Source organism: Ailuropoda melanoleuca, chromosome 16 (assembly GCF_002007445.2).
Source record: "Ailuropoda melanoleuca isolate Jingjing chromosome 16, ASM200744v2, whole genome shotgun sequence".
In the NCBI taxonomy this organism is placed as follows: Eukaryota; Metazoa; Chordata; class Mammalia; order Carnivora; family Ursidae; genus Ailuropoda; species Ailuropoda melanoleuca.
In genome coordinates, this window is record NC_048233.1 from 91,064,808 (window position 1) to 91,092,280 (window position 27,473).

Consider the following 27,473-nt stretch of genomic DNA (forward strand, 5'->3'; position numbering starts at 1 on the left):
GGGGGGGGGGGGGGGGGGGGGGGCGACCAGGGCGGGGCTCCGTCGGCTGGCGTTCTGACACCCGCCCATCCCCAGGGTGGAGTACTGCAACCTGACGGCAGCCAGCTGCGAGTCCCTGGCCTCAGCGCTCAGGGCCAAGCGGCACTTCAAGGAGCTCGCGGTGAGCAACAACGAACTCGGCGAGGCTGGCGTGCGGGTGCTGTGTCGGGGCCTGGTGGACTCGGCCTGCCAGCTGGAGGTGCTCAAGTAAGCGCAGGGCCTGGCTGGGGGGGCGGGGGCGGGGCGCTGGGGGTGGTTGGAGCTGCAGGGGCTTCCCAGCCCAGCTGGCCCTCCTGTGCCCCCAGGCTGGAGAACTGCGGCCTCACGTCGGCCAGCTGCGAGGACCTGTGCGGTGTCGTGGCCTCCAAGCCCTCGCTGCAGGAGCTGGACCTGGGGGACAACAAGCTGGGCGACCAGGGCATCGCCACGCTGTGCCCCAGGCTGCTGCACCCCAGCTGCCAGATCAGGGTCCTGTGGTGAGTCAGCACCCAGCCTGCTCCCTCGGAGGGCCGCGGCCTCTGCGGGCAGCGGGGAGTAGCTGAGGTCAGCTGTGTTGCCTCTGGGGACCCTGCAGCGATGTGTGCCCTGACCCCGCAGGCTCTGGGACTGTGACATCACCACCGCGGGCTGCAGAGACCTGTGCCGCGTCCTCAGGGCCAAGGAGAGCCTGAAGGAGATGAGCTTGGCGGGCAACGCGCTGGGGGACGAGGGTGCCCGGCTGCTGTGTGAGAGCCTGCTGGAGCCTGCTTGCCAGCTGCAGTCCCTGTGGTGAGCGCGGTCCCGGTGCCGGCCAGGGGGCGGCCGGGCCCGTGCGGAGATGGCGCCCGAGGGGACCCCATGGATGAGGGTGCTGCTGAGGCCCCGGGGCCCCGGGTCGGGGCCAGGTCAGCCTCTGTGCCGAGGGCAGGTCAGGGGTGCGGGGCCTTCGAGATGCAGGTGCCTCTGCAAAGGGGCGGGGGTGGGGGCGCTGGGTGTCTGCGGAGGGCAGGGTCGGGGGGGGGGTCCGTGCTCGGTGGCACAGGGGCCTCGGAGCGCGCCCCGGAGGTGCGGGCCCCAGTCAGGCCCCGGTCCTGCGCCTCTCGCAGGGTGAAGTCGTGCAGCTTCACGGCGGCGAGCTGCCAGCACTTCAGCTCGATGCTGACGCGGAACACGTGCCTGGTGGAGCTGCAGCTGAGCAACAACAAGCTGGGGGACTGCGGCGTCCAGCAGCTGTGCCAGGGCCTGAGCCAGCCCGGCGCCGCGCTGCAGGTGCTCTGGTGAGCGTGCCCGTGCGGGGACCCTGCACCCCTCCTCCTCCTGCTGGAACTGGCCGCCGGCCTGCGCCGCGCAGCCGGGCTGGGTCCTGCTTCCTTGGCCCACTGGACACTTGGTTGCACCGAAGTCGTGTGCCTTCGATGGTTTCCCTCGCGGAGCGCCCGGAACCGCCGCTGCATCTCGCGGCCGGCGGCCCGACGCACCGTTGTCTTTCCTTCCGGGTTTTCGTTCTGAGTCTCGCGGCCCGTCCCCGCAGTCCTTCGTTTCTGCCGTCCTGTTTGGTCTCTGCTTCTCACCGCGGCTCCTGGGGATGCCCGGCCGTGCTGGGCGGGGCACAGGCGAGAGCAGCAGCGGCCTGCCCTTGTCCGCGGTCCTCAGCCGGGAGGCGCAAAGCCTGCACACCGCATACCCGCACCCCGTGCCTTCGCCTCTGGTTGCCTCCTTGGCAGCCCCCTCCCACCCAGCCCGCTCCGAGCTCACGGTGGTGGGTGGGGAAGTGAGGCGTCGGACGAGGCTCTCTGGTGCCCCCCTCCTGCCTGCCCGGGGAGGTGTGGCCCTAAGTCCAGGGTGTGCGGGCCTCCCTCAGGTCAGTCTGACCACTGTGCCTGCGGAGGGGAGTTGTGCACGCCTCTTTCTTGGGCGGGGACCTCCGCCTTGGGCCACAGTGGGAACCCCAGGAGCTCCCGAGCTTGAGGTCTGGGGAACAGCCATGACCCTGGGGCCCCATGCACTGCGTAGCCCTTGTCACCCCGTGTTCCGTGGCACAGGCCCGGGGTGGGGGGGACGGGCCTTACCCTCTCGTCCTGACCTGTGCCCTGCTCTCCGCACAGGCTGGGGGACTGCGATGTGGCCAACAGTGGCTGCGCCAGCCTGGCCTCCGTCCTGCTGGTTAACCGCAGCCTGCGGGAGCTGGACCTCAGCAACAACTGTATGGGGGAGGAGGGCATCCTGCGGCTGATGGAGAGCGTGGAGCAGCCCGGCTGCGTGCTGGAGCAGCTGGTGTGAGTGACGCGTGCGGGGGTGGGGGGAGGGCGCTGGTGCGGGCCCCACAAGGCCCTGACCTGCGTCCCCTCCCCTCCCCTGCTGCCTGCACAGCCTCTACGACATCTACTGGTCCGAGGAGATGGACAACAGCCTGCGGGCTCTGGAGGGCCGCAAGCCCAGCCTGAGGGTCATCTTCTGAAACCCGGCCCCTCCCCGGGGCTCCCCTGCTGGTGTCCTAGCTTGGAAAACGCGCTAATCGACTCACTTCCGCAACAAAGTTTTAGACACTTTATTAAAGCACTTCTGTGGTAGGAGGGCTGCTTGTTCTCTTTGTGGGGTCCCCGCCAGGCGGGGTTTCCCGAGTGTGTTGTCAGGGCGCTCTGCTGTGTGCGTGCACACGCCCGGACAGCTGCCTCCCTCACCCCCACCATACCCAGCTCCCAGGGCCGCCCCTCTGCACGCCACCTCGGACCCGAGTGGACAAATGCTGCAGCGGCCCTGCCCCCCCCCCCCCCCGTCCCTCTGGGCAACCCCCATGTTGGGTACAGGACGGGGGAGAGGCTGGCAGCCAGTGAGGATGACGCCAGCTGCAGACCTTGGTTGCCGCTTTACTTTGTTCTGTTTGCTCACGAAAACGACCCTAACCCCTCCTCCCCACCTCAGGCTCAGGGCCTTTGACTCGGTGTTCCTCAAGGGACCAGTCCGTGACTCTGGCCCCATTCCCACCCCTACGTTTGTGGGGTCGGATGAAGCCTCGCTAGGAAGTGGCTCAGGGCTGCCTGCTCAGACACGCCCCTTCTCAGCCATCTTGGGGTGCCCTTTACACGTGCTGCCAGGGGGCCTGGGAGCAGAGAAAGGCACCGTGATGCCTGTGCTGGGCAGGGCCGTCTGGTGCTGAGGGCTTGGTGTGGCCCGGGGGCCAGCGGGCTGATGGTGCAGAAAGGGGAGGAGACCGGCTGCCCGGGGCCAGCCCAGCCACACCTGTCTGCCCGAGGGAAGCCTCAGGAACATGGAGCGCACGTGCCCACACCCATATACACCGTGTTCACACACATGTGCACACACCACACACGCCCAGGACAGGGGCCAACTTCAGCCCCCAGCCCGCAGAGCCCCACTGTGCGCACGGGAGAAAGGGTGATAAAACCGCAAGGGCCGAGGCCTGTGGGAAGGCTCCGGAGGCCTGGGCTCCAGCCGGTCAAGAGGTGCCTCAGTTTGGGGCCGGCGCCCCCTCTGCCTCTGGCTCTGGCTCTGCAGGCCCTGGGGGGTCTTCTGGCTCAGGCAGGTGTCCATCCACGTGGTCCACGGCTCTGCCCTGGTCAGCCCTGCTCTGCTGCTTCTGCCGCCGAGTCTCCTTGTATCTCAGGGTGATGTCCCTGGGGACAACGGGAGCCGTGTCACCGGCAGCCGGCCCGTGGAGGGACCCCAAGACCCAGACACCAGCTGACCCAGCCCAGGAGGCGGCCGATGGCCCGCGGAGGCCCACGCCACTCACCGCAGGAAGAAGCGCCAGATGGTCCAGGTGAGCACGAGCACGGAGCCAAGTGTCCAGCACTGGGAGATATAGAAAGGCAGGGACAGCGTGAGCGTATGCGGGTCGTACTTCACGACGATGAGCAGCTCCGTGGCCGTGATGGCCGCCACCAGCCACGCCTGCTGGCCCAGCTTCTTGTGCAGCTTCCTGCGGGGGGGAGGGCACGGGGCTGAGGGCCACTCGTCCGTGCCCCGGGGGCGGCCACGCCTGCCCCGCCCCGCCCGCCCCGGCCCTCACGGGTCATCCATGAAGTCGTAGATCTCCCGCATGGCCACGCCGCCCACGTTCACGAAGAACACCAGCCGCAGGAGGACCAGGTAGTGCTCCGGGGGCAGCCACAGCACGAACTTCAGGTAGAAGGTGTTCAGCTCTGCCAACAGAAACTGGGGGACACGGGAGGGTGGGTGGCGAGCCGGGCTGCCCAACAGGCACGCACGCAAGACTGGCCAGCCTTACCACCAGGATGATGCCACACACGGCCAGCCAGCGGCGCAGGCTGGAGGCGGGCTTCCACTCGAAGCGGACCCAGCTGTAGGGCGTGAACTGGAAGGCGATCCTCTTCATTTTGCCCCTGGGAGCACAGGTGCCCGTCACCCTGGGGCGCCTCTGCCCCCCGCCCCCGGCAGCCACGATGGGCCGGCGGGGAGACTCCACTTCCCCAGGGCCCTCCCGGGTCCGTTCCCGGACTGCTGCCCCAAGTCTCAAAGTGAGCGTGCCCGCGTGCCCGCAGTACAATGGGAGGAGGGCGGCCCCCAGAGGGGTGACCCGGAGGCCTCTGAGAGGGGCGGGAGGGGTGAAGAGGAGCTGACTGGACAGGGTGGTGCTGAGGCCCACTTCCCGGCCACCACAAGGGCCCAGGCCGGGCTCCCGCGCACAGAGGAAGCACCAAGATCCTGGTCCACGCCCCCGACAGGTGTGCTAGTGCCACCTCCAGACCCCACAGGGACGCCCTGGCCCCCACGGAGTAGGGCGGCGGCTCGAGGGACGCACTTGTAGGTTGGAATGTTCCAGAGGCCCTGCCACTTGTACGTCTTCAGAGACAGCCACTCGAGGGTCTTCATGCCGCAGTAGATGCCCAGCCCGTTGCAGACAAGCACGTCCATGATCCACTGGGGGCGGGGGCCAGGGAAGGGGTGAGCGTGCTGTCCCGCCCCGCCCGAGGGCCTCTGTGCCCCGCGACCCCAGGGAAGCCGCCGGCACCTACGTGGTCCCACCAGCACTCGCTGAAGTTGGGCAGCTGGTGCTCCAGGCTGTACTCGAGGAACTCGAACATGACACTCACAATCGTGCACATCCACCAGTCACGGATCATCAGGGTCTGAGACCGCGACACAGCGTCAGACCCTCTGGGGGACGCCCCCGGCGCCCTCCCGAGCGGGGCGAGGCGCTGGCTGCAGGCCCTCACCCACCACACTCCAGCACCCCGAACGTCAGCGCGTGGCTGGGAAACTGACTCGGAGCACAGGGCAGACCCAGGGAGTCCCCCCGACGAGGCCGTCTTACCTTCAGGTACCAGCCAAGGAAGTGCGCAGGCACAAAGCCGTCCAGCTTGTCCTGTGAGGGCAGGACACCGGCCTCGTGTGCAGCCCACAGCCACCTGTGCCCGCTCCCCACATGCACCACGGGCCCAGCTCCCACCCAAGTCCAGGGCTGCTGGGACAGTCTTAGCCTTTCTGTGCAGCGCCGGCTGGACCCAAGGGACAGAGCCGGGGTCCTGCGCACGTGCAGACAGCAAGCCCTGACCACCGAGGACAGCATGTGCCCCCGTCACTGGGGCCCCTGGTGAAGTTAATGGGCTGGGCCGAGACTAAGTCTCTAGGCTGGAAGGCAGGGACCTGCTCCCTGGTGAGCTGGGATGGGGCCCCCACATGTGGGCTGCACAGCCCCTGGGTCCCCCTACACTTCTCCAAGTGGGTGGAGCTGAAGGGAGCCCCGGGTCAAGCAGGAGGGAGGCCAGCGCCTGCCAGGGCCCGTGCCACCCCCCCCCATCCAATCTGGAGAGTGACTGGGGCTCCCAAAACACCACCCCGGATGGCTCAGCACCTGGGAGCTTGGCCCCACCCCGAGCACTGGGCTCCCCGGGCCCGTCCGTACCCAGACGTTGTGGAAGGGGTCGCTCTTGTTGTGTGCGTCATAGATGAGGCAGTTCCCCCCGTAGTCCCTCTCAGGCAGCGGGATGCCCAGCCTAGGGTCCACATACTTCAGAAACTGGCGGCCGTCCTGGACAGTCTGCAAGGCCAGCACCCTGGTTAGTGGGGCCAGACGCTGCTGGTGGCAATGGGAGAAGCCAGCTAAACCCCCAAAACCTTGAGCCACGTGTATAGCCTGGGGGGTGTGGAAGACACCTCCACCGAGCGGGCGGCAAACATCCTGTCTCTACTGTCGTCCCCCCCAACACAGGGCTGGGCAGACTGCCCCACGGCCCCCGCATGGGGACACAGGTGGGGTCGCAGGGCAGGGGCTCAGGTCACTAGTCTTGCCGCCTCCCCTCACAGAAGGAGCACGACATCAGGACAGCTTTCCCAGACATGGACACCCACACTAGCAAATCGCTCCTTCTGGCCTCAGCGCTAAGGAGACTTCTGGGGTCGCATGGACACGAGCCTTCCCCCTCCCTCAGGCCCTCTCCGGCTACCAGCTGGGGCCTTCAGTCCACAGGGAGGGGCCCTAGGACACTCGCTGTCAGGACCCTGTCCCCCCCCTCCTGCCCCAAGTACTAGCCAAGAGATGAAGCAGGAAGAGGGTGAAGAGGGTGACAGACATCTGTGGCCGATGGGCAGAAGACACGCAAACCTGCGTGGTGTCATGTGACCAAGGCCACCTGTGCTACACAGATGCTTCGCCTCGTCCTGCAACTCGACCCTGTGCCCCGTCTGGGGGCTTTAGAAGTGACCCTGGGACAGTGACATCGCTACCAGCCGAAATCAGCCCTGTGTGGTTTCAGTAACCAGGACACCGCTGTGTCCCTACGTCAGGAGAGCAGGTCAGCAGGAGCCCAGACTCGTGGGCGCTCAAGCCCCACGAGAGGTCAAACCTGTGCGTGAGGTGAGGAGCCTCTGAAGGCTGAGCGCCCCATGGGAGCCGCCCCCCAGCGCGAGCACGCCGCCGGAGAGGGCATTCCAGAAACACCAACGAGAGCAGGAGACACGACGGCACGCCAACAGCGGCCACAGCAAAGAACCTGACAAGCGCAGGGGGTGGAGCAGTCCGGCCGCTCCCTACAAGTGGCGTGCATGGGACACGGCAGGCCCACGACCCGGCCACCCCACACAGCAGGAAAGAGGCACAGGACCTGGACGCCCTTCAGGGGCCCAGGTGGGGGAGGGAGAGCGGGTCAGTGGCTCTGGGGGAGACCGTGTGGGGTTACACACACACACACGCAGGGGTCACCGTTCACAGAACTGCACCCGAGGGAAGTACACTCAACCACACCACCAGCACCAACCGTGAGCGACACACGGACAGCTCTGAGGCTGCGCCACGTACCTCGTGAACGGAAGATCACCGTCAAAACGTACACCGAATGAGGCAAAACGAGGAGCGTTAACGGAACAGACGTCCGTGCCAACAAGTCCTGACCCAAGGGTTACTAAGGCGGGGGTTTCCAACCTCCCTCCCGACCAGCCTGCGTGCCCGGAGGGCCTGCACGGCCGGCGCCACCTTCAGTCCTGAGTGCCGTGTGGGAGCAGGTGAGCTGGGGCCCCCTCGGGCCCAGAGCACCGGCCGCTCAGAGGACAGACTGCCCAGCAGGCGTCCGCACCTGAGCCAGGTGGTTCCGCTGGGCCTTGTCCTCGCTCCGACCGAGGCTGTCTGGGCAGGGCCCTCAAAGTGCTCCACGCTCAGGGCGGAGACCCTGCTGAAACGCGGCAGGTGGAGCATTTCCACGCCTGGATCCTTCCAGAGGGTCCCCCCTCGCAGCCTCTGCCCGCTTCTAGCGGGGTCCAGCCTCGGGTTCCGCCGACGCTCCGGAGGGGCCGACGGGCAGTCTTCTCGAGCCCTTTCCCTTACCCGGGCCACACCATCACCTGCATTCCCAGACCACCCACCCACCCGAGAAAAGCCCCTTACCTGGAAGAGAATGAAGATGAGGAACAGCTCGTACACCACACTGACGCACAGCCAGAACCTCCAGTAGGCTACAAGACACGGAGCACAGGGTCAGGCGGAGCCCGGGGGGCGGCCCCCCACGGACTGGCACAGCCCTGCGCAGCCTGGCTCCCTCCCGCCCCCCTCCGGTTCGGGCAGCGCACAGCCCTGTCCGTGTCTACCGGTCACCTTCCGACCTCTGTCCTTAAGCAAGTCTGCGGTACCCTTCAGACGCCCTTGCCCAAGTGAAGAGAACCTACTAAGTGCAGCTCGCTGTTCTCCGGGTCCCCACTCGCTAGCGCTTCCGTGAGGATTACACCGCACGTTCTGACGCTGGGCCACCGCAGGGTCCCCGGGATAACCCGAACCTGGCTGTGCCGACCTCCTCCGTTCTGGCAGGACGACTGGTCCCTGGGGTGGCTGCAGCTTACGTGAGGGGACCGCGTGCTTCCACGCCGTGGGTGGGGCAGATCGCACACATCTCACCACAGAGAGAAACTAATTCTGCGAGGGGACGAAGGCCTTCCCCTTGCCGTGGCGCCAGCGGACAGCACACACGTGTGTCCAATCATCCTGTACAGCTCAAACCCACACACCAGGGGTCGACTGAACCTCAACAGAGCTGAGAAAAAAGAACTCGTCCCTCAAGATCCCTTTGAGTTGCCAGGACCCCTCTCCACACCTGGTTTTCGTAGCTTGGCACGGAAAGCTCGGTGTTTCACCAGGGGAGGAGATAAAGGGAGAGGGAGTGCCTACGCTCTTCTGGGACACAAATGACAACTTTCGCCTTCCAAATGTCTTGATAATCCTGTTTAATAAAGGCCTAAAGTATCTACTTTCCCTTTGCTTACGACTGTTTAAAGAAAAACCACCAGCCTGCTTTTAAAAACTCATTCTCCTTGAATAAAAAGGTGGTGCTTGCAAACGTGGAAGACCCCCCGCCTGGCCTCAGGGGCAGGGGCAGCTCGTATGGGCTCCAGGGCCCGCCCAGCACCCCAGGGGCCTGCACCTCACCAGCTCCTGAAAGCCCGGGCTGGTGTCACGGGCAGGAAGCGTGAAGATGGTCAGTTCTTAGGGCGGTTTGCTGAAGTACTTCCAGGGCACGGGATAAAAAGTGGACATCACACACTAGGCTTGCTACCCTTGAGTTTGGGAAAAGCCTGGAAAGTTCTCCCTGGTCAACGGCTGCAGCAGGAGCTAAAGGGCCTGCCGTAAAGCAACTCAGGGAGCCTTCCCCCGGAGCGCTCGCCCCATAACCATGCGACAGCACCTTCCCCGTGGACCCTCTGACGCTGAATCTGTCTCCTCCCCGACCACTGCCCCTGGCCAGGGCGCCGGGCATCTCCCACTGCCCATCACCCTAACCTGTAGAGCCCCCAGGGCCCCAGACCTGCCCACTCACCCCCAAATACACGGCAGGCGCTCCTTCTACAGTCCCACCGGGAGAGTCCTGAGGCTGGTTTCCCTCAGTGGCCGCCCCACTGGCACGCTTACTTTCTCCGTAAGCATCGAGTCCGGCTGCCTCAGCAGCCCTGGCAATATTCTATTTGTTCCAGCGTATGGAGGGAGCCACAGATGAGAATAAAAATTGTGAAGAGAAGGATGCCTTTTCACCCAGCCAGTTTGGCTGGAAACTGCAGCCAATTCCAGTCCCCTCCCAGACTGTGGGTCGTGCAGCCCCACAGCATGTCCTTCCTGGAGACCCTCCCACTGTCCCCACAGCACGCTGCACAGGGCTGACAGGACTCGCGTCCAGCGTGTTCTGATCTGGGAAGTCTGAGGCCTTCTGCCGACTAGGATCCCCACGTTGGTCAAACCACAGACTGGCAGGGAAACAGCTTACACCAAGCAACCAAACCAAAAGGAAGGTGGAGCAGAGCTCAGAACACGAGCGGGAGACTGCTTTCTGAGGACAGGGGCCTGGGTTAATGCGCACGCAGCCCACAGAAACCACAGGGGAGCCTTTCAGACGAGGGTGACTGGCACCCCAACTGGACAGAGCGCAGGATCGCCAGGAGTCCAGAGGCCAAACGGCCACCCACCGGAGGTCCGACCCCCAGGCAGGGCCCAGCGCCCCCCAGGGACTTGCCACGCCTGGAACCACTGACTCTTCCCAATCCAACAGGCACTCACTGCCCCTGGACTTTTACTGTGATTTTTGGTGGTTTTTAAACTGTTCTCTCACTTCTCCACTGGTCGGCTGGGAGTTCAGACCCTGCAGAGGCCAACGAACTGAGCAGGTGGGGAGCTGGAGGGCTGGGCCCTCCCCACTGCCCCAGAGGCGGTGTCACCTGGCATCAATGTCCCCAGCAGACACTGAGGGGGGCAGAGCAGCTGGCAAGCCCGGCCAGTGCAGGCCCTCCGTGCAGGGCCTGCCTCACAGCCACAGCGCTCACCGACCGCTTCCAGAGGGCTGTTTCGTCACCTCCGCCACGGGCCTACGATGCGCTCACCCTCCAGTGCGGCTTCCCCTCCCCGGGCTCGGTGTCGAATGACCGGTCCGATATATACACGCAGATGCAAGGGCAGAGATTCACCACAGCCTGCTTTACGGAAGCTGGAGCGCATGACGGTACGGGACCGCTAAGTAAAGTGTTGTATATGGAACGATGGCCAGACAAGCAGCCGTTAAGTGTCTAGCCGTCCAATAAAAAATTCCTAAGGAGGGGCGCCTGGGTGGCACAGTCGTTAAGCGTCTGCCTTCGGCTCAGGGCGTGATCCCGGCGTTCTGGGATCGAGCCCCGCACCAGGCCCCTCTGCTGTGAGCCTGCTTCTTCCTCTCCCACTCCCCCTGCTTGTGTTCCCTCTCTCGCTGGCTGTCTCTCTCTGTCAAATAAATAAATAAAATCTTTAAAAAAAAAAATTCCTAAGGAGCTGTCTGCATTAGCCTGAAGTGAGACATGCATGACACAAAACCACAGCAGAGGAGCAGCCAGTCTTTAAGCTGTGTGTGTTCATAAAAACACGTTAAAACTTCATAGTGGTTGTATTTTCCAAATATTCTACAATGAATATACATCCCTATTAACACAGAAAAGAAACATGTTACTAAGCTCTAAGAATTCAGGAAAATTCACCATGCCCTGCCCTTAGAGGCAGCCCCTCAGTGAGGCTGGAGCCCTAGATGCACTGGTGCTGGGGGCAGGACCAGGAGGGAAGACCAGGGACAGGACACGAGACAGGAGCAGGGGGACAGGACGGGGGCAGAACCGGGGACAGGACAGGAGGGCAGGACCAGGGGCAGGATTGGGGACGGGATAGGGGGACTGGGGACCAGAGAGAGGGGCACAGGACCGGGAACAGGACAGGCGGACAGGACCAGGAAGAGGGTAAGGGGGCAGGAGCAGGGGCACACGATGGGGGACAGGACCACGATAAGGGGGCAGGACTGGGGGAGCAGGACTGGGGACAGGATAGGGAAGCAGGACCAGGAACAGGATAAGGGGGCAGGACCGGGGACAGGATAGGGGGGCAGGACCGGGGACAGGATAGGGGGGCAGGACTGGGACAGGATGGGGGCAAGACTTGGGGCACAGGACGGGGAACAGGACAGGGGGACAGGACCAGGAAGAGGATAAGGGGGCAGGAGCAGGGGCACACGATGGGGGATAGGACCACGATAAGGGGGCAGGACTGGGGACAGGACTAGGGGCACAGGACCAGGAACAGGATAAGGGGGCAGGACTAAGGGCAGGACCGGGGACAGGATAGGGGCACAGGACGGGGGACAGGACCAGGAACAGGATAGGGGGGCAGGACTGGAAGCAGGACCAGGGACAGGACAGAGGGACTGGGGACCAGACAGAGGGACACAGGACCAGGGACAGGATAAGGGGCGCAGGACTGAGGGCACAGGATGGGGGACAGGACCAAGATAAGGGGGCAGGATGGGGGGCAGGACTTGGGGCACAGGACAGGGGGACAGGACCAGGAACAGGATAAGGGGGCAGGACTGGGGGCAGGACCGGGGACAGGATAGAGGGACTGGGGACCAGAGGGACACAGGACCAGGGACAGGACAGGGGGACAGGGCTGGTGGCAGGACCAAGGGCAGCCTGAGCAATGCTCTGCAGCTCCGAGGCTCAAGGGGGTGTTAGAACTCCTCCCTTAACTTGGGGTTGGGGGGCGGAGACAGGAAGACTCATAGCAGATGGCATGCGGTGAGCACCTCAATGGCAGGGCCACCAGCTCAGGCCCATGCCGACCCCGTGGACAGTCCTGGGGCACCTCGCTCTGCAGAAGAAGCCCCCTAAGACAGTGGGTGAAAGGGGAAGAGAAGGACAAGGACAACGCAGGACAGGGTGAGGAGCAGAGAGGGGGGAGGAGGGGCTGAGACAAGAGGAACCCACCCCTCACCCTCCTCAGCTAATGACAGCGTGCCTGGCTGGCCAGGAAGGGCTGGGAAGAGGGAGGACAGGACATTTGCAGCCGGCAGCATGGACGCGGAATGACCGCTCAGGACAGAACTGTCATGTGGGCACACGCGGACAAAGAAAGGACAAGTTACCTGGATGAGGTCTGGAGAACGGCCCGTCTTTAGCTTGTGTGACTCCAAAACATAAGAAAACCAAAATACTGGCCACAATACCTCTGCAAATAAAGAACAGACAGCCCCTCAGTGCGTGTCTCCCAGGCGGGAGGCGGCCTCGGGGGCACCCCCCGCGGGAGAAGGCCCTTGGTTAGGGGCTGGGCTGCAGTGTACCCACTACTGCACGTGCCTCCCACTTAAGGAGCACCCACCGTCCCACGCGTGAAAGATGCCGGGGTGGGACGGCTTTCTGCTCCCACGAGGCAAGGACCCGGCAGACCGCAGCGCAATCCACAGCACAGAGTGCACGCGCCGCACCGCGGTCGTCCACACGCAGACTCGCGCCTGCGTGCTGCAAGGAGCAAGGACAGGCACACAGCCCTGCTCGCAGGCCGCTCTGACCACCGCCCCGCCCAGCAGAGGGTCTAAGGGCTGCGCGCAGCCCCGTCTTCCCACTGCCGGCAATCACGCGGGAAAGACGCACACGCCCGCTGTCTCCAGGTGGGTTGCTCTGCTCAAACACGCATAGGACACAAGACCACACGAGAGGCCAAAGGTGTCAGCCTGAAAACACCTTATCCCCCTCTGCCCACGAAGTGCACTCAGGAGTTGAGGGCAGGCACAGGTGAAGTCGGGCCGCAAGGGTGGTCAGCACCTGCCCTCACAGGACACCCCCTGGCAGCCCTCTGCCTGTCCCTACCCCAGGGCCAAGAGTGGGGCAGAGGGCTCTGCACGCCCCTCACGTGGCCATGATGAGGTCTGATCATCCTGGGCGGTGTGCCCTGTGGGTTGGCACACCCCCAGGGGACACTTGAGTCTCTGGGCCTGGCTCCCTGCTCCTGCAGCTGCCGGCCTCCGGACTGCAGGAGGCACAGAGGGACAGATGGACACTGGCCACGGTGCTCAGCAGGTAGGACCCATGTCCCCATCAGAGGATAAGGCAGCAGGACTGGGGGAGCAGGGGCCCATACAGAGGGCCCGGGGGTGCCCACCTGTCCAAAGACACACACTGGTCAGTTTGGGGGTGGGGGGGAGGTGGAAGTCCACACAGGCTGCCTGGAGGAGCGGGCAGACCCCCACTCAGCCACCTCCCAGTGTGACACCCTCCACGCCCAGGAGAGGCGCCTTCTGGTGTGATCCAGAGATGGCTCTGGAGTAATGGGTGACCAGCAGAGGGGTCACCACGAGAGCCGAACAAAGGAGGCGAAATCTCAGGGCTCCTGTGCCCCAGTGCTGCTGGATGACCCCCTCCCCTCACCAGGTCTGCTTCATGATTCCAATCTTGGCGTCACACCTTAAGACAACATTTAGGGTTACTTAGCAAGACGTTTCCATCAGGCGCAGAATGTACAGAACCCCCACATTCCCCACACGTACGTCCCCGTTAGCGCCCTACGCTAGTACAACTCACGAGTCCATGCTGGTACGTTAACGACAGTCGGCTGTGTTTTCAGGTTTCCTCACTGTTTATCCAAAGCCCCCTTCCTGCCCCAGGATCAGCCCAGGACATTCCATCGTCGTGGCTCCTCAGCCCCTCTGGGTGGTGACAGGACCTCAGACTGTCCTTGCTTTGGGTGGCCTGGACAGTTTCGAAGAGGGTGTCGCCCAGTCAGTACTGCCTGCTGCCTCCTGTCATCCGTCAGGGTTGCACGTTCCGGGAGTAAGATCACATCACACCGACACGACCTTTATGTCCCCTGGCTGGGTGCACCTGTCGGGTGCCCTCCCGCTCTGCTCTTGGGAGGGTCCCTCTGCACAACCAGCACTCAAGGACTGGGGGGTCAAGCCCCCACTCCTTGACAGGGAGCTGCTACCTGTATTTGGAATCTGTCTGCTCGGGCGACCTGTCTCTGCTCCTTCACTTACTTACTGGGTCATGTACACCAGGCAGACGGACAGCATGGGTGTGTGTTTTATACTTGGGTTATACTGTGACGTTACTTCGTAAGTTCTGTTGCTCAAACTGTTCCCGCTGTGGCCTTGCAAGCACTTTGTTGTCTCCCGTACCAGAACTTTGACATAACCCCATCCTTGCAGGATTTTGTGTTTTTCTGAGCTCTTCCTTTCTGGCGCTGGACGACCCCCCGGAACCAGCTTGGCATCTCCTGCCCCAGCCCTGGAATCAGCCTTTTCTCCAGGAGCCCTGGTTCCTTCACTGGAGGATGGTCTGGGGAACCAAGTTCCAGGGGCCGGTGTGCTCCTTGCCACTGGGGCATCGTAGCTTCTGGGCCCCTGAGCCGACAGACGGAGCTGTGTGTACTGACTGCATCTACCCCAGTCTGAATTGTGTCCCTGTGTAACTGTCTGTGTCGGCATGAAGCTGGTACCTCCGACTCCCGTCCATCATCCCACAGACCATTCTCCCCTGATTCCCTGTAACCCCCACTCCACAGTGACACCTCAGGTTCCCAGCCTCCGCCGGCCGTCGACTTGGTCCCTCCATTCCAGTGCGTGTGTGCAGCAGCGTCAGAGCTGTTAAGCTGGACCCCTGCGGGAAGCCCCCGAGTCCACGAGAGCCCAGGCTCTCTCCTTGAGCCTTGCAGACTCCAGCCCCATTGCTGAGGTGGCTTCAACGTGTGTAATACAGAGAGAGTCCTGCACCGTCTGCATCGCTCCCTGGGTTCCCTGACGTCCTGACTTATTTCCTTTTCTCTAATTTGCATACATTAGGCTTGCTCCGTTTTTTGATCAACACACAGGGTCCCATATCTACCATTACAGTACCGTACAGAGCACTTTAAACACCCTCCAATCCCATGCTCCGCCCACAGACTCCCCCATCACCCCAGACACCACTGTTCTCACCATCACATGGCGGCACCTTTGCCAGAATGTCACATGGGACATCACACAGTACGCGGCCTTTCCACACGGCTTCTTTCTCTTTGTAAGATGCATCTGAGTTTCACAGCAGGCCCAAAACAAAGTCACTTGGGCTGAGCCCCAGTCAGCAAACGAAGGACTTACCACCCATCGGAAGAGTCATCTCCACCACAGGAATGCGACCTTTAACCTGTCAGCATGGAATTAGCTGGCCAGCACTAGGCAGGTGTAATCTGCCCCACCGATCCCCTCTCTGCTCCTAATTTCCTTTACCTTCTTTACCTTCCTTTCCTTTCCCTTTCCTTTATCTTGTCTTTACGAACCTTTCCTTTGCTGCAGCTTGGTGGAGCTCCTTCTGCTGGCTGGGACACCGTCCAGCCATGAACCCCTGAATAAAGCCAACTGGGTCTTTAAATTTACTTGGTTGAATTTTGTTATTTAACAATGGCTTCATGGGGCGCCTGGGTGGCTCAGTCGTTAAGCGTCTGCCTTCGGCTCAGGCCGTGATCCCAGGGTCCTGGGATCGAGCCCTGCATGGGGCTCCCTGCTCAGTGGGAAGCCTGCTTCTTCCTCCCCACTCCCCCTGCTTGTGTTCCCTCTCTCACTGGCTGTCTCTCTCTCTCTGTCAAATAAATAAATAAAATCTTTAACAAAACAAAACAAAACAAAGCCTTCATAGCTCATTTCTTTCTGCTGCTTAGTAATATTTCATGGCCTGGATGTCCCTGTATTTATCCGCTCACCTACTCGAGGGCATGCTGGCTGCTTCCAAGTTTGGGCAATTATGAAAAAGCTGTTCTGACATTCACGTGCAGGCTTTTGTGTGGACAGGAGTTTTCATTTCATTTGGATAAATACCTAGGAGTCCAATTACTGGATCCCATGGTAAGAACTCCTGGTGTTGTATCTAAAAGTCACCACAAACCCAAGGTCACCAGATTTTCTACTGTTTTTTCAGGAAGTTTTATAGTTTCTTACTTTACATTTAGGTCTATAATCCATTTTCAATGATTGTGAAAAGTGTGAAGTCTGAATGTAGGTTCCTCTTTGTGCATATAAACGTCTATCTGTTCCAGCTCCGTGTGCTGAAAAGACTTTCTCCCCGAGCTGCCTGTGCCCCTCTGCCCGCAGTGGGGTGACTATCTGCGTGGGCCTGTTCCACTGACCACTCTGCCGACACCACACCGGCCTCATCGCCGCTGCCGGTCAGGGAGGCCAGGTGGGGTCACGCCTCCAGCTGTGCTCCTCTTCCACTACGGATCCGTCGTATTTCCTGTGTGCTATAAATATACACGCTACGCGTGGTAACATACGTGTCTGCACACGTATGCTCACGCGTGCATGTACACAGCCCAGAAATCACCAGAGGCTACACGGATCAGCAAGCAGTGGCCCGTCCACACAGCGACACGCTCCGCAGCCACGAACCTGACCAACTCGACAGGCAGCAAACACGGACACACAAGGCCATCGTGCCACACGGAAGGGACCAGACACGCAGTGCAGGCTGGGTGACTCCGTGTATGTGAAACTGTACCACGGGCAGGAAGAACCCGTAGGGCGGACGGCTGCGCCTCCACAGACACATGCCTCTGTGGGAACGCACCGAGCTGCACGCTCCAGGTCTGCGTCCAATCACATTACTGGTCGATAAAATCACCTCAGAAGAAGACCTACTCCTCCAAAGTAACAGAATTTGTTAGACCCACAAAAAGAACAATGCTATACAAGCTGAGATGAAGAACGTCAGGAACACATGCTAATTTTCTACAGTTTAAATAATGCAGGCGTTATTTTTCTTAACAATAAACATTATCTTTAGAGGCACTTTCTTTACATGAAACCTAAGCCTGAGGGCATCAAAAGCTCTGACATAAGCGAAGGGGCTGGGCTGGGGGCTGCCCCAAAAGTGCCTGCCTCGGCCAAGCAGGTGTGCTGAAGTTGGGCGGGCTATGGGCCGACTCGGGGTCTGCGGGGTGAACACGTATCCATACACCACGAGAGATCCCTGGAAGCGGCAGCAGCAGAGCCACAGATGCGCAAGGATGGGCTGGAAGCATCCCTGGGAAAAGGGAGGCTTCCAGGGAGGAGCCAGGACTAGGTTCCAGGTGCCACCTGCAGAATTACGGGGCCAGGGACTACGAGCCATGAAGATTTCCAGCGTCCCCTGTGCACAGAACTCCAGAGAAGTGTCTGGGAACCCTTAAAGTCCCAACCCCCTCAAGGTCTCCCGCTTAGTGAACTTGCACGGGGGCTGCTGGGGTGAGGGCCCAGGCGTCCCTGCTGCTCACTGTCCCAGCCCCTCATGTGCAGGGGGAGCTCAGGTAGGGGCCAGTGCAAGGTGCAAAGGCAGAATATGCCCACATGGGTCCACAGCTGCTGCCCAGACACAGCCAACAAGGCCCCTTAACCTCAGGGTCCAGGTTGGAGGAGCTCCCCGGCAGGCGTCGGGTGAGTAAGAACCAACGTCCTGCCCTTGGAGGGCACTTCCAGGATGCCCCACATGGGCCCACTGCGGCTGGGGTTGTGCTCTAAACTGTGACAACTCTTGCCTGGAACTCCTCGTTGCTGGCCTAACCTCACAGCCACAGGGGGATAGCCCTCGAATGTGACCAAGTCCTGCTTTCTGGTACTCCCTGCCCATGTGTGCCCAGCAGGTCCCAGTGCGGACAAATTCACAGAGGAGGCCACATTCTACTTAGAAACACCCATTAAGCAAACTTGGGCTCTCACCACGACCTCACTGTTTCCTGCGTCCACAAGTTCAGTGTCCCTGGTGAAGGAACCCACCGCAGTGAGGGCAGCCTCGGGCCACCCAGAGGGGCCAAGCTCCCTCTCCTACTTATGGACTCCATTACCTACGCACGCTGCACCGACCGGCTCCCCCTGCACCATCAGGGCACCGAGCAATGGGCACTGCCTGTGTGGACATGTTAGACTTGGAGGCTGACTCCCAGGGCTCCGGAAAAAAGAGGAAGACCCAGCAAAGATGCCTGGCAGAAGGTGGGAGAGGTGGGAGGATATCCTGCAAAGTGTGCAACCAGGAGCCAGGCGTCTTCCCACTGAGGACAAGGCATGGGCCTCCTGCGGGAGCAGAGTCCCCATTCTCTGGCTGCAGCCCAGGAGACCAGACGGGGGCTCTGCAGTGCACGCACACACAAGCGGCTAGGCACGCTGCTGACAGGGGGCACCTAACGTCCTGGCGTCCTAACGGGCTAGACACCTGTGGAGCACATAACGGTGCTCATGCCACACTTCCAGGCAGATGCTAACACCCCCACTTCTCAGGCCCTGGCCCCACCAACCAAATCTGACCAGTGGTCTTCTAGCACCACTCTCTGCCTCTGTCCCTGCCCTGGTGTCCCGTCCCACTAGAGCAAGTGGGCCAGAGAAGCAATGGGGGATTTCACGGGCCCAAGGTGTCCGTCCAGTACAGAAACCCCACAGCAATCAGTCCTAAAACCAGCTTATCTCCCTCACACACTTCTGAGAGTGGCCTCAGAACCCGTGGGACTCCGGCAAACAACACAACCTACCAGCTACTCTGTGTCTGGAGAGAATACTGAAAAGGCAGTCTACCCACTTCCTGACCAGCAGGATGACACCGTCCAAAAGAAAGCCCGTCTAAAATTTTCAAACAGCATTAGTACCGACAAAGATCAAGAGCGGTGCTGGCTGACAGGAGAGACTCGTCCGCCACCGGCCGTCACAGAAATCTGGAGACCCCCAGACACCAAAACTCACAGGCTCTGTGATACTGTGATTTATATTAAGAAAGATGTATCTCTCCATCCTTGTTTCTGGCACAGAACTCCTAAGCCCTTGGCATCTCTGATGTGATCAGAGATCACATTTTGTTATGTGAATGAGGTGACTTTGGGACCCTCGTCTAAGGATGAGGGCTGGCTGCCAGGAGAGCCAACCAAGGGACCACAGGGTTGGTTCTGTCCCACCCTCTGACCTCCGGGGATGGCAGCGGGGCTGAAGGTTGCATTCAATCACCAGAGGCCAATGAGTTAGTCAGTCATGGCTAAGTAATGAAGCCTCCATAAAACCCAAAGGACAAGGTTTTGAGAATTTCTAGGCTGGGGAACACATGGACATCCAGGGAGAGTGGTGTGCCTGGAGCAGCCGTGGACATTTCCCCAGACCTCACCCTGGGCATCTCTTCCATCTGGCGATTCCTGACTTGGATCCTTTTGTAATCAGCTGGTGATCTAGTGAGTAAAATGTTCCCCTGAGTTCTGGGAGCCGCTCTGTCAAATGAATAGAACCAAGAAGTCATGGGAACCTCTGATTTACAGCCGCTTGGTCAGAAGCCCAGGTGACAGCCCCGACTTGTGACTGGCACCTGCACTGGGGGAATGAGGATAGTCTTGCAGGACTGAGCACTCAACCCGTGCGACCTGCTGTTGTCTCTGAGCAGGTGGTCTCAGGACCGAGCTGAACTGTAGGACACTCAGGTGGTGTCCAGAGCACTGCTGGTGGGTGTGCAGGGAAGCCACCCCTCCCTTCTGGGCTCCACCCCTGGTGCTGCTGCAGCAGATTCTGATCTGTAACTTGTGCAAATCCCACACGAGATGCAGGTCCCATGAGAGATGGTACCCTCAAGGGTCCTGGGACCGGTGGAAGTGGGGTTAAAAGAAGCCACACAGCTCCAAGAGGCAGCCTGGAGAGAGGCTTCAGGCACATGCAACAGCGAGGTTGAGAGCCCAAACAGCCTTTGAGTGGAGACTGGACCAAGCCATGGGCCACGGGCCAGCCCGACAGAGCAAGGACCCACACCCAACCATGCCAGGGGTCTGCACCACCCATGCTGGGGGCCCGGTTACCTCTTGGTGTTATAGGCTGTGTCCCGAGGTGTCTCCTCCAGCAGGGTCACGTAGCCAAGCACACAGGTGAGGATGAAGAGCACAGTTAGGGTGTGGGCCCGCCTGAAATCCAAACACACAGAGAGAATGTGTCAGAGCACAAAGCACGACCACACCTGTGACATGAGCTCAGCCTTCGAGCTCATGCTCCAAAACACGGACTGGGAGTCCCTAGTAGGTGGCTCCGGGCTGGCTCTGCGTTTGCTGTGTCAGCCCATCAGTTAAGTGGGAAGAGCCCCAAGCTGCCAGGAGAGCACACGGCATGCGGGAATGTTCAAGGCTGCCACTCAGAGACAGAAGGTTGCGTCTCCTGTCTGGAGCTGGTGCCCACCGCTCAGGGAGACTGGGCAGTAGGTAAACATGGCAGTTTTCACTGAGCAAGATACGACCAGACTCAGAATTTGTGAAATGACCACATCTGAGAGATCTGAAAGGACAGCCCAAGAATCCAAGAGGTGAGAGAAAGGGATACCAGGATCCAAAATGAGGCGGCGAGTGTCCCCAGCAGTACCATCTACTCAGAAGACCTGGCAGGGGGCGCCTGGGTGGCACAGCGGTTAAGCGTCTGCCTTCGGCTCAGGGCGTGATCCCGGAGTTATGGGATCGAGCCCGACGTCAGGCTCCTCCTCTATGAGCCTGCTTCTTCCTCTCCCACTCCCCCTGCTTGTGTTCCCTCTCTCGCTGGCTGTCGCTATCTCTGTCGAATAAATAAAATAAAATCTTAAAAAAAAAAAAAAAGAAGACCTGGCAGAGACCTGGCTCCGGCCCCTTCCGACCACCCCCACTCTGCGAGGAGGAGGGAAGGCTCTCTGGCAGCTGGCGGGTGCACCTCCCCTGGAAACAGGGCCCACAACCAGTCAGGTACCCGGACTGCAGGGCAAGCAGCTGACGCCAAGATAAGCCTGCATGCTGCCCCATGTCAGATACCACCCTGGCCCTCTGCATTCTAACAACTGCTTACAACGGGAGTCAGAGACCCAAATCCCAAATCCAGATGAGCAGAGAATGTCCCTGGAAAGCATGCAACCCCTCCAAGCCTCAGGGTCCTCATTTCTTTTCTTTTTTTTTTTTTTTTAAAGATTTTATTTATTTATTCAACAGAGATAGAGACAGCCAGTGAGAGAGGGAACACAAGCAGGGGGAGTGGGAGAGGAAGAAGCAGGCTCATAGCAGAGGAGCCTGATGTGGCTCGATCCCACAACGCCGGGATCACGCCCTGAGCCGAAGGCAGACGCTTAACCGCTGTGCCACCCAGGCGCCCCAGGGTCCTCATTTCTAAACGAGGATGCTTCCAACCTTGAATGATTCCATATCCAACAAACACCCTTCAGGGATGAATGTGAACAGTCTGAGCAGGAATAAGGCGAGAGTAAGGAGAGACGGAGGCCTGCTCTAAGAGGACCACTAACTGAAGTCCTCAGACAGAAAGAAACCAGGCCACCAGGAAGGAATAAAGAGCAACAGAAACGGTAAACGCCTGGTGAAACAGACGGTTCTCCCCAGTTCTTCAAAACGTGTCTAACTACTGAAAGCAGCCACTGTAACACTGTGTGGTGAGGGCCCCCGCAGCCGAAGGGGAGAGGCTGAGTGGGTCCGCACAGATCTGATATGGCAGAGCAGGGAGGCTGGGACCATGAAAGCTCAGGAGGACTCACTGCATCCCCAGGGCAACACCGGAGACGTGATCAAAACCAACACATTCGCTGAAGCGGAGCACACGATCAACACGGGACGGGAGAGGTGCAGGGGAACAGAGACAGAGCCAAGGAATAAAACGGCAGACCTAACACATCAATAACTGAACATAAATTACCTAAAACAACAACTAAACAACGGAGGCTGTTACACGCCCAGCACTGCGTGGCTGTGAGGGGTCTCAGGCACACGGGTGAGAGGCCAGCGTCCAGAACTCACACACCTTGTGACCCCGTTTACATGACACTCTCCAAGGCCAAACTACGATGACAGAGACCAGGCCAGAGGCCGGGGTGAGGTTGCGTTCCATGCCCTGCCTGTGACGGAGATTACAGGCACCTACGTGCACAGAAGCTCATGGAACTGTTCACCCTACAAAGTCGGACTTGCTGTAGGTAACTTACAAGAGAAAATAAATAAAAATCTCTAAATTGCTAGGTGTAGACCATTTCTGATACAAGGTCAGAATCCAGGGAAGTGTTGGGAGAGGCCCCGAGTGGTCTGCAGGGGTGCAGAGCAGAATGCCAGTCCCACGCACCTCCGAGAAGGCACTATCCAGAGACCAGCTCAGAGCAAGAAGCCTCTGGGACCCAATTCCCATCCCCAGAAGTTCCGAGAAACAGTGGGTTTCTCCAAAGGGTGCACATTTCTGAAGTGACCCTCGACAAAGCAGAAGTGCTGAGAGCGGTGGACAGCCTCCTCCGCACGGCTTCCCCAGCCAAGGACTCTAAGGGAGGGACAGGTCCGGGGGGCTCTAGGCCTCCAGGGGGCTCCAGGCCTCCAGGTGGGGTGAAGCGCCCACAGCAGGCTGACCTGACCAACAGTATGCAGAGTGCATAGGAGCATCTGCTGGGGGCACCCACCCAGGAGAGAGACGGGACCATCGTCCCAGGGCCCAGCCTGGCCCACAGGTTCTCAGCAGGGCAAGCGGCTATAAGCAAACAGATGGGAAGAAGCCCCAGCCTGAGGGAGAACGGAGAGTAAAATAGGTAATGGCCCACAAGCAGGCATCAGAGTCACAGAAGAAAACAGAAGCCAGTCAGTTTGAGGAGAGGTAAACCACACATTCTGGAAGAGACCAGCAGGGCAAAGGGAACACCTGACTGCCGCTATGTGGCCCAGGACCCGTCCATGCTGCTTCGGGGACACCAGCACACCAAGATGCTGTGCACAGGCCAGCGAACAGATTGCTGGGCGGTCCGCCACGGTCCTTGGGCACCCTGCCACCCCTCCACGCGCTGGCACTGGGCTGTGTGCAGGATCTAAGACACACGGCACAAGAGGCACCCCTGCAGGTGTCCCACCAGGACTGCATCTCCGGAGCACAGCAGCTAAAATTAAAACGTGAAAGCCTTTGATGCTGGGTCTTTTTTTTTTTTTTTTTAAGTAGGCTCCACATGGAGCCCAACACAGCGCCTGAACTCACGACCTTGGGATTAAGATTTAAGCTGAAATCAAGAGATAGACACTTGAATGGCTGCGCCACCCAGGCACCCCTGTCCTGGGTCTTAAAAATGACTTTAACCCTCTGGTTTCTTTCATATTACTTTCCACAAACACAATACTCTTCCTGTACTTTCTCTGGGCTAAAACACATCCTTGAGGAGCCCCAGGGAGTTCTGGTCATGTATCTTTCCATCCTCCTAAAAACACAAGGATTACCTGAAAAATAAAAGCAACTACTTGTCCCCTGGGATCGATGTTCACACCGTCATTCAGGCAGTCACCCCTGGCCCTGCAGAAGCAGAATTAGAAATAGATAGGACTTCCTCTGTCCCATCCGAGGCAGGAAGGAAGCAGACAGTCAAAGACCCAGGGGAAGAGGACAGGGCACCACAGTCTCAGGACAGACTTTAGAACTGCTAAATCAAGTGCTATTAGAAAGTAAAATCTTTATTTAATAATAAATAATAAATAATAAATAATTTGATAATTATGAAATCCGTCTTTAAAAGCTCCCTCCTTCTGTACAGCGAAGGAAATCATGAACAAAACGGAAAGGCGACCTACGGAAAGGAGAGAATATTTGGAAATCATGTATCTGATGAAGACCTACTACCCAAAATACGTCAAGAACTCACACAACTCAACAGCAAAAACCAATCTGATTAAAAAATGGGAAGAGGATCTGAGCAGACACTTTTCCAATAAGACATCCAGATGGGCCACAGACACAGGAAAAGATGGTCAACGTCACCAAGCATCAGGGAAATGCAAATCAAAACCACAGGGAGACACCACCTCACGCCGGTCAGAATGGCTAAAACGAACAACTCAGGAAACGACAGGTGTTGGCGAGGATGCGGAGAAAGGGGAACCTTCCTCTTACACTGTGGTGGGAACGCAAGCTGGGGTAGCCACCGTGAACAGTATGGAGGGTCCTCAAGAAATTAAATAAAATTACCATGAGAACCAGTAATTCCACTACTGGGTACTGGAAGGAAACAAAAACACCAAGTTGAAAAGATGCCTGTACCCTATGTTACCACAGCATTATTTATAGTAGCCAAGATACAGAAGCAGCCCAAGGGTCCATCCACAGATGAATGGGTGTATTTATATATGAATGTGTATTTATACAATGGAATATTCCTCAGCCACAAACAGGAAAAGATCTTGAAATCTGCAACACGGGTGGGACCTGAGGGCATTGTGAAGTGAGGTGAGACAAAAACACTGTGCGATCTCTTAGATGTGGAATCTGAACACAAAAACCAAACTCCTAGGGGCGCCTGGTGGCTCAGTTGGTCGGGCATCCAACTCAATTTCGGTTCAGGTCACAATCTTGGGGTTGTGAGATTGAGCCTCGCGTCGGGCTCCACACTGGGCATGGAACCTGCTTAAGATTCTGTCTCTTCCTCAACCAGCTCGCACATGTGCGCACGCTCTCTCTCCAAAACAAAACAGAAAAACTAAACTCATAGAGAACAGGTTGACGGTTGCAGGTGGGACAATAAGTTGCCTTCTTGATAAAAATTTTTGTCAAGTCACTTTATAAATTTACCGTTCTACCAACAGTGATGTTTAACAGGCACCTCATTCGTAGTTCTCTGAGCGCTTTCAACATATTACAGTACCGTGAAGAAACAATACTATCAGCCCAGTTCTTTTTTTAAAAAAATATATATATTTTAAAGATTTTATTTATTTGTTTGACGAGAGAGAGCACAAGCAGGGGGAGCTGCAGACAGAGGGAGAGGGAGAAGCAAGCTCCCCACCGAGTAAGGAGCCCAATGTGGGGTTTGATCCCAGCACTCTGGGATCACGACCTGAGCTGAAGGCTTCACCAAGTGAGCCACCCAGGCACCCCAGTCCAGTTTTTTAAGGGCAGAATCACAGGTGCAGACCACCTGCTATCATTAAGATGAACTAGTGTTTGCATGGTCAGGGCTCAATCCCTGACAGAACACTTTTAACAGGCAGCTTGTGGCGGAAGACGGAAGTTCCAGGGCAGCATCCAGGAGAGACAGAACTCCATTAATTCTAATTTTCAGACCATTGCTCAATCCATGGCCTGTGCTTTCCTTCGATTTTTCACTGTACAGTTTACATTTCCCACTTTCACATCTTTCCTTGCAGAGGCAAAGGGACATGGTGGGAAAGTATGGCTTTTATTATCAGGGTTGCAACTCAGTATGCTTGCGGTCTTGAGTAACTTTCTTCATCGTTCAGGTTTAATTTCCCACCTTCAAAATGAGAATAGAAATACTGACTTGCAAGTTTGGTGTAGAAAATAAAAACATTACCTTGTAAGTTTGATAAAACCAAAACCAAAACCAAACCGACTCCCTTGTCTTGCACACAGCACCATTTCCACACGTATGGAAATGCAGAGGACCACTCAGGGTGGCACCAGACACCCTACAGGTAGACCTCCCTGTCCCTCCCAGATGCCTCCCTGCTCAACCTCCCTGGTGCGAGGGGAAGACAAGTGCCTCCCTTGGTTCAGTGGCTAAGAGATAACTCAGGGGAGGTTTGGATACTGTGATCCAGGCACAGGACGAGAGTGGCCGTAAATCCTGTGACTCTCCAGTCACTCAGCAAGGGCGAAGGCGTGAGGACAGCTGCCTCCCTGCCACTATGAATGGAAAATACCCAGATGTCAGTCCCTCCCTAGAGATGACCACGCTCATTATGCCAAGTGGGCAGAAAGGAAGGCCCGCCAAACCAATTAGAGAAAACATGAAGGTGTGGCCGGCACACTGAGAGCACAAGGAAGCCTCAGCCAGGAAAGGCCAAGGCCAGAGGGCCTGCCCCAGGCATGCAAGAGGTGCTTGCGGCCATGACACTGACTCTCCTGGCCTGATGACCAGCATGACTAAAAAGGCATCAGCTGCTGAGTCAAGCTTCCCACATGTGGGCAAAGCTAGTAAACCCCTGCCTCACTGTGACTGAGAAAGGCATCTTCCAGGACCTGGGTCATTCACATCACCTCCACGTGCTCTTGCGGCTACCATATGACGCACGGCAGACAGCAGAGTCCTGGGGATCACTAAAGGTGCTCACCCGAGGCCCGGTGGCATAAGATGCATGCACTCCCAGAACATCACAACCATCCCTCCCCTCCTGCCTTAGGAGCTGGTTAGGAAGTGTGCTAATCCAATAGCAATTCACCCAACTTCCATCTCCAGGTGGCAACATTCGCTACCACCTCTTCAGGACATCAAGTCTCCAAGTGTCTCCTGAACGATCTTTAGAAAATGAGAGCTACCACGTCTTTGTGCCATTCCTCTGAGTCTGTGTTTTGTTTTTTTTTTTTAAAGGTTTTATTTATTTATTTGACAGAGATAGAGACAGCCAGAGAGAGAGGGAACACAAGCAGGGGGAGTGGGAGAGGAAGAAAGCAGGCTCCTAGCAGAGGAGCCATGTGGGGCTCGATCCCATAACGCTGGGATCACGCCCTGAGCCGAAGGCAGATGCTTAACCGCTGTGCCACCCAGGCACCCCTGAGTCTGTGGTTTTATACTGCCTCCAGATGGTCCACAGTGGAGACCACAACTGGTAGAAGAGGGGGTGTTCTTGCCACTGCAGACCTCAGGAGTCCTCATGCCCCCTCCCTTGGGCCTGGTTTCTGAGAGCCCAGCTTCAAGCTCCAAGGGACAGGCAAATCCTGAACCCTAATTACGTACCCTGTGGCTGACAAGTGGTAACAAAGACACTCAGAGTCCTACACGGCCCAGTACAAACACCAGCATGGGGAATCTTTTGTGAAAATCCTAAAAACAAGGTTTTGAATCATACAAAAGTTCCTTTGAGTAATTCCAGAGCACAAAATCATTTCCACAAATATATACTTTTTTTCCCCACAATTATATACTTTTAGTCTTTAAATGAATTTTTTTATAACATTCATTACTAAAATTCTCTAAAACACAAAAGTTTTTTAAACCCTAACACAATAAGCAGTGAGAGGAGACTCAGAAGGTGGCAAGTGGCTAAGCTCTGCAGGTAAGAATTAGTAATTCTCACCAAGCAGGCACGTGGTTGCCTGCCTTCAGGAAACTTGAAGCTCCTTCCCTATACAGGTGAGGGGGAGGCCTGGGATGCAGCAGGAACCTGCAGACCACAGACTGCATCACCAACCAGTGCCAGGGCACAGTACACATCACACCTGTAGTGGGGACCCATCAGGCAGGTACCTGAAACCTGCCAGCCCCAT

At 58.4% G+C, this 27,473-nt stretch overlaps 2 protein-coding genes across 4 annotated transcripts in view; one reads left to right on the forward strand and one right to left on the reverse strand.

Annotated features, from left to right (window-relative positions):
- The window catches only part of RNH1 (ribonuclease/angiogenin inhibitor 1), an 11,784-nt gene extending 9,193 nt beyond the window's left edge, over nucleotides 1-2,591 (forward strand). For all 3 annotated transcript variants that reach the window (XM_002929480.4, XM_034644682.1, XM_011237524.3), the window contains exons 5-10: nucleotides 76-246; nucleotides 345-515; nucleotides 637-807; nucleotides 1,125-1,295; nucleotides 2,124-2,294; nucleotides 2,389-2,591. In XM_002929480.4, the coding sequence (XP_002929526.3) occupies nucleotides 76-246; nucleotides 345-515; nucleotides 637-807; nucleotides 1,125-1,295; nucleotides 2,124-2,294; nucleotides 2,389-2,476 (943 nt within the window). In that variant the 3' untranslated portion in view covers nucleotides 2,477-2,591. The remainder of the gene's footprint in view (nucleotides 1-75; nucleotides 247-344; nucleotides 516-636; nucleotides 808-1,124; nucleotides 1,296-2,123; nucleotides 2,295-2,388) is intronic.
- Nucleotides 2,552-27,473, reverse strand: PTDSS2 (phosphatidylserine synthase 2). The gene is made up of 13 exons (XM_034644864.1): nucleotides 27,426-27,473; nucleotides 26,944-26,981; nucleotides 20,081-20,182; nucleotides 12,405-12,487; nucleotides 7,880-7,947; nucleotides 5,906-6,040; nucleotides 5,315-5,365; nucleotides 5,016-5,129; nucleotides 4,802-4,920; nucleotides 4,268-4,382; nucleotides 4,049-4,194; nucleotides 3,773-3,958; nucleotides 2,552-3,653 (listed from the first exon to the last, which is right to left on the reverse strand). Exons 1-13 carry the CDS (start codon nucleotides 27,471-27,473, stop codon nucleotides 3,488-3,490), a joined length of 1,371 nt encoding a protein of 456 aa, XP_034500755.1. The 3' UTR covers nucleotides 2,552-3,487.

Bases quoted from the DNA above. Each gene is read 5' to 3' on its own strand.
- PTDSS2 (XM_034644864.1), bottom strand. From the start codon at position 27,473: ATGGGGCTGGCAGGTTTCAGGTACCTGCCTGATGGGTCCCCACTACAG. The intron at 4,195-4,267 runs GTAAGGCTGGCC...CGTGTCCCCCAG, and splicing joins TGTGTGGCATCATCCTGGTG to TTTCTGTTGGCAGAGCTGAA. The intron at 3,959-4,048 runs GTGAGGGCCGGG...TCCCCCCCGCAG, and splicing joins TACGACTTCATGGATGACCC to GAAGCTGCACAAGAAGCTGG.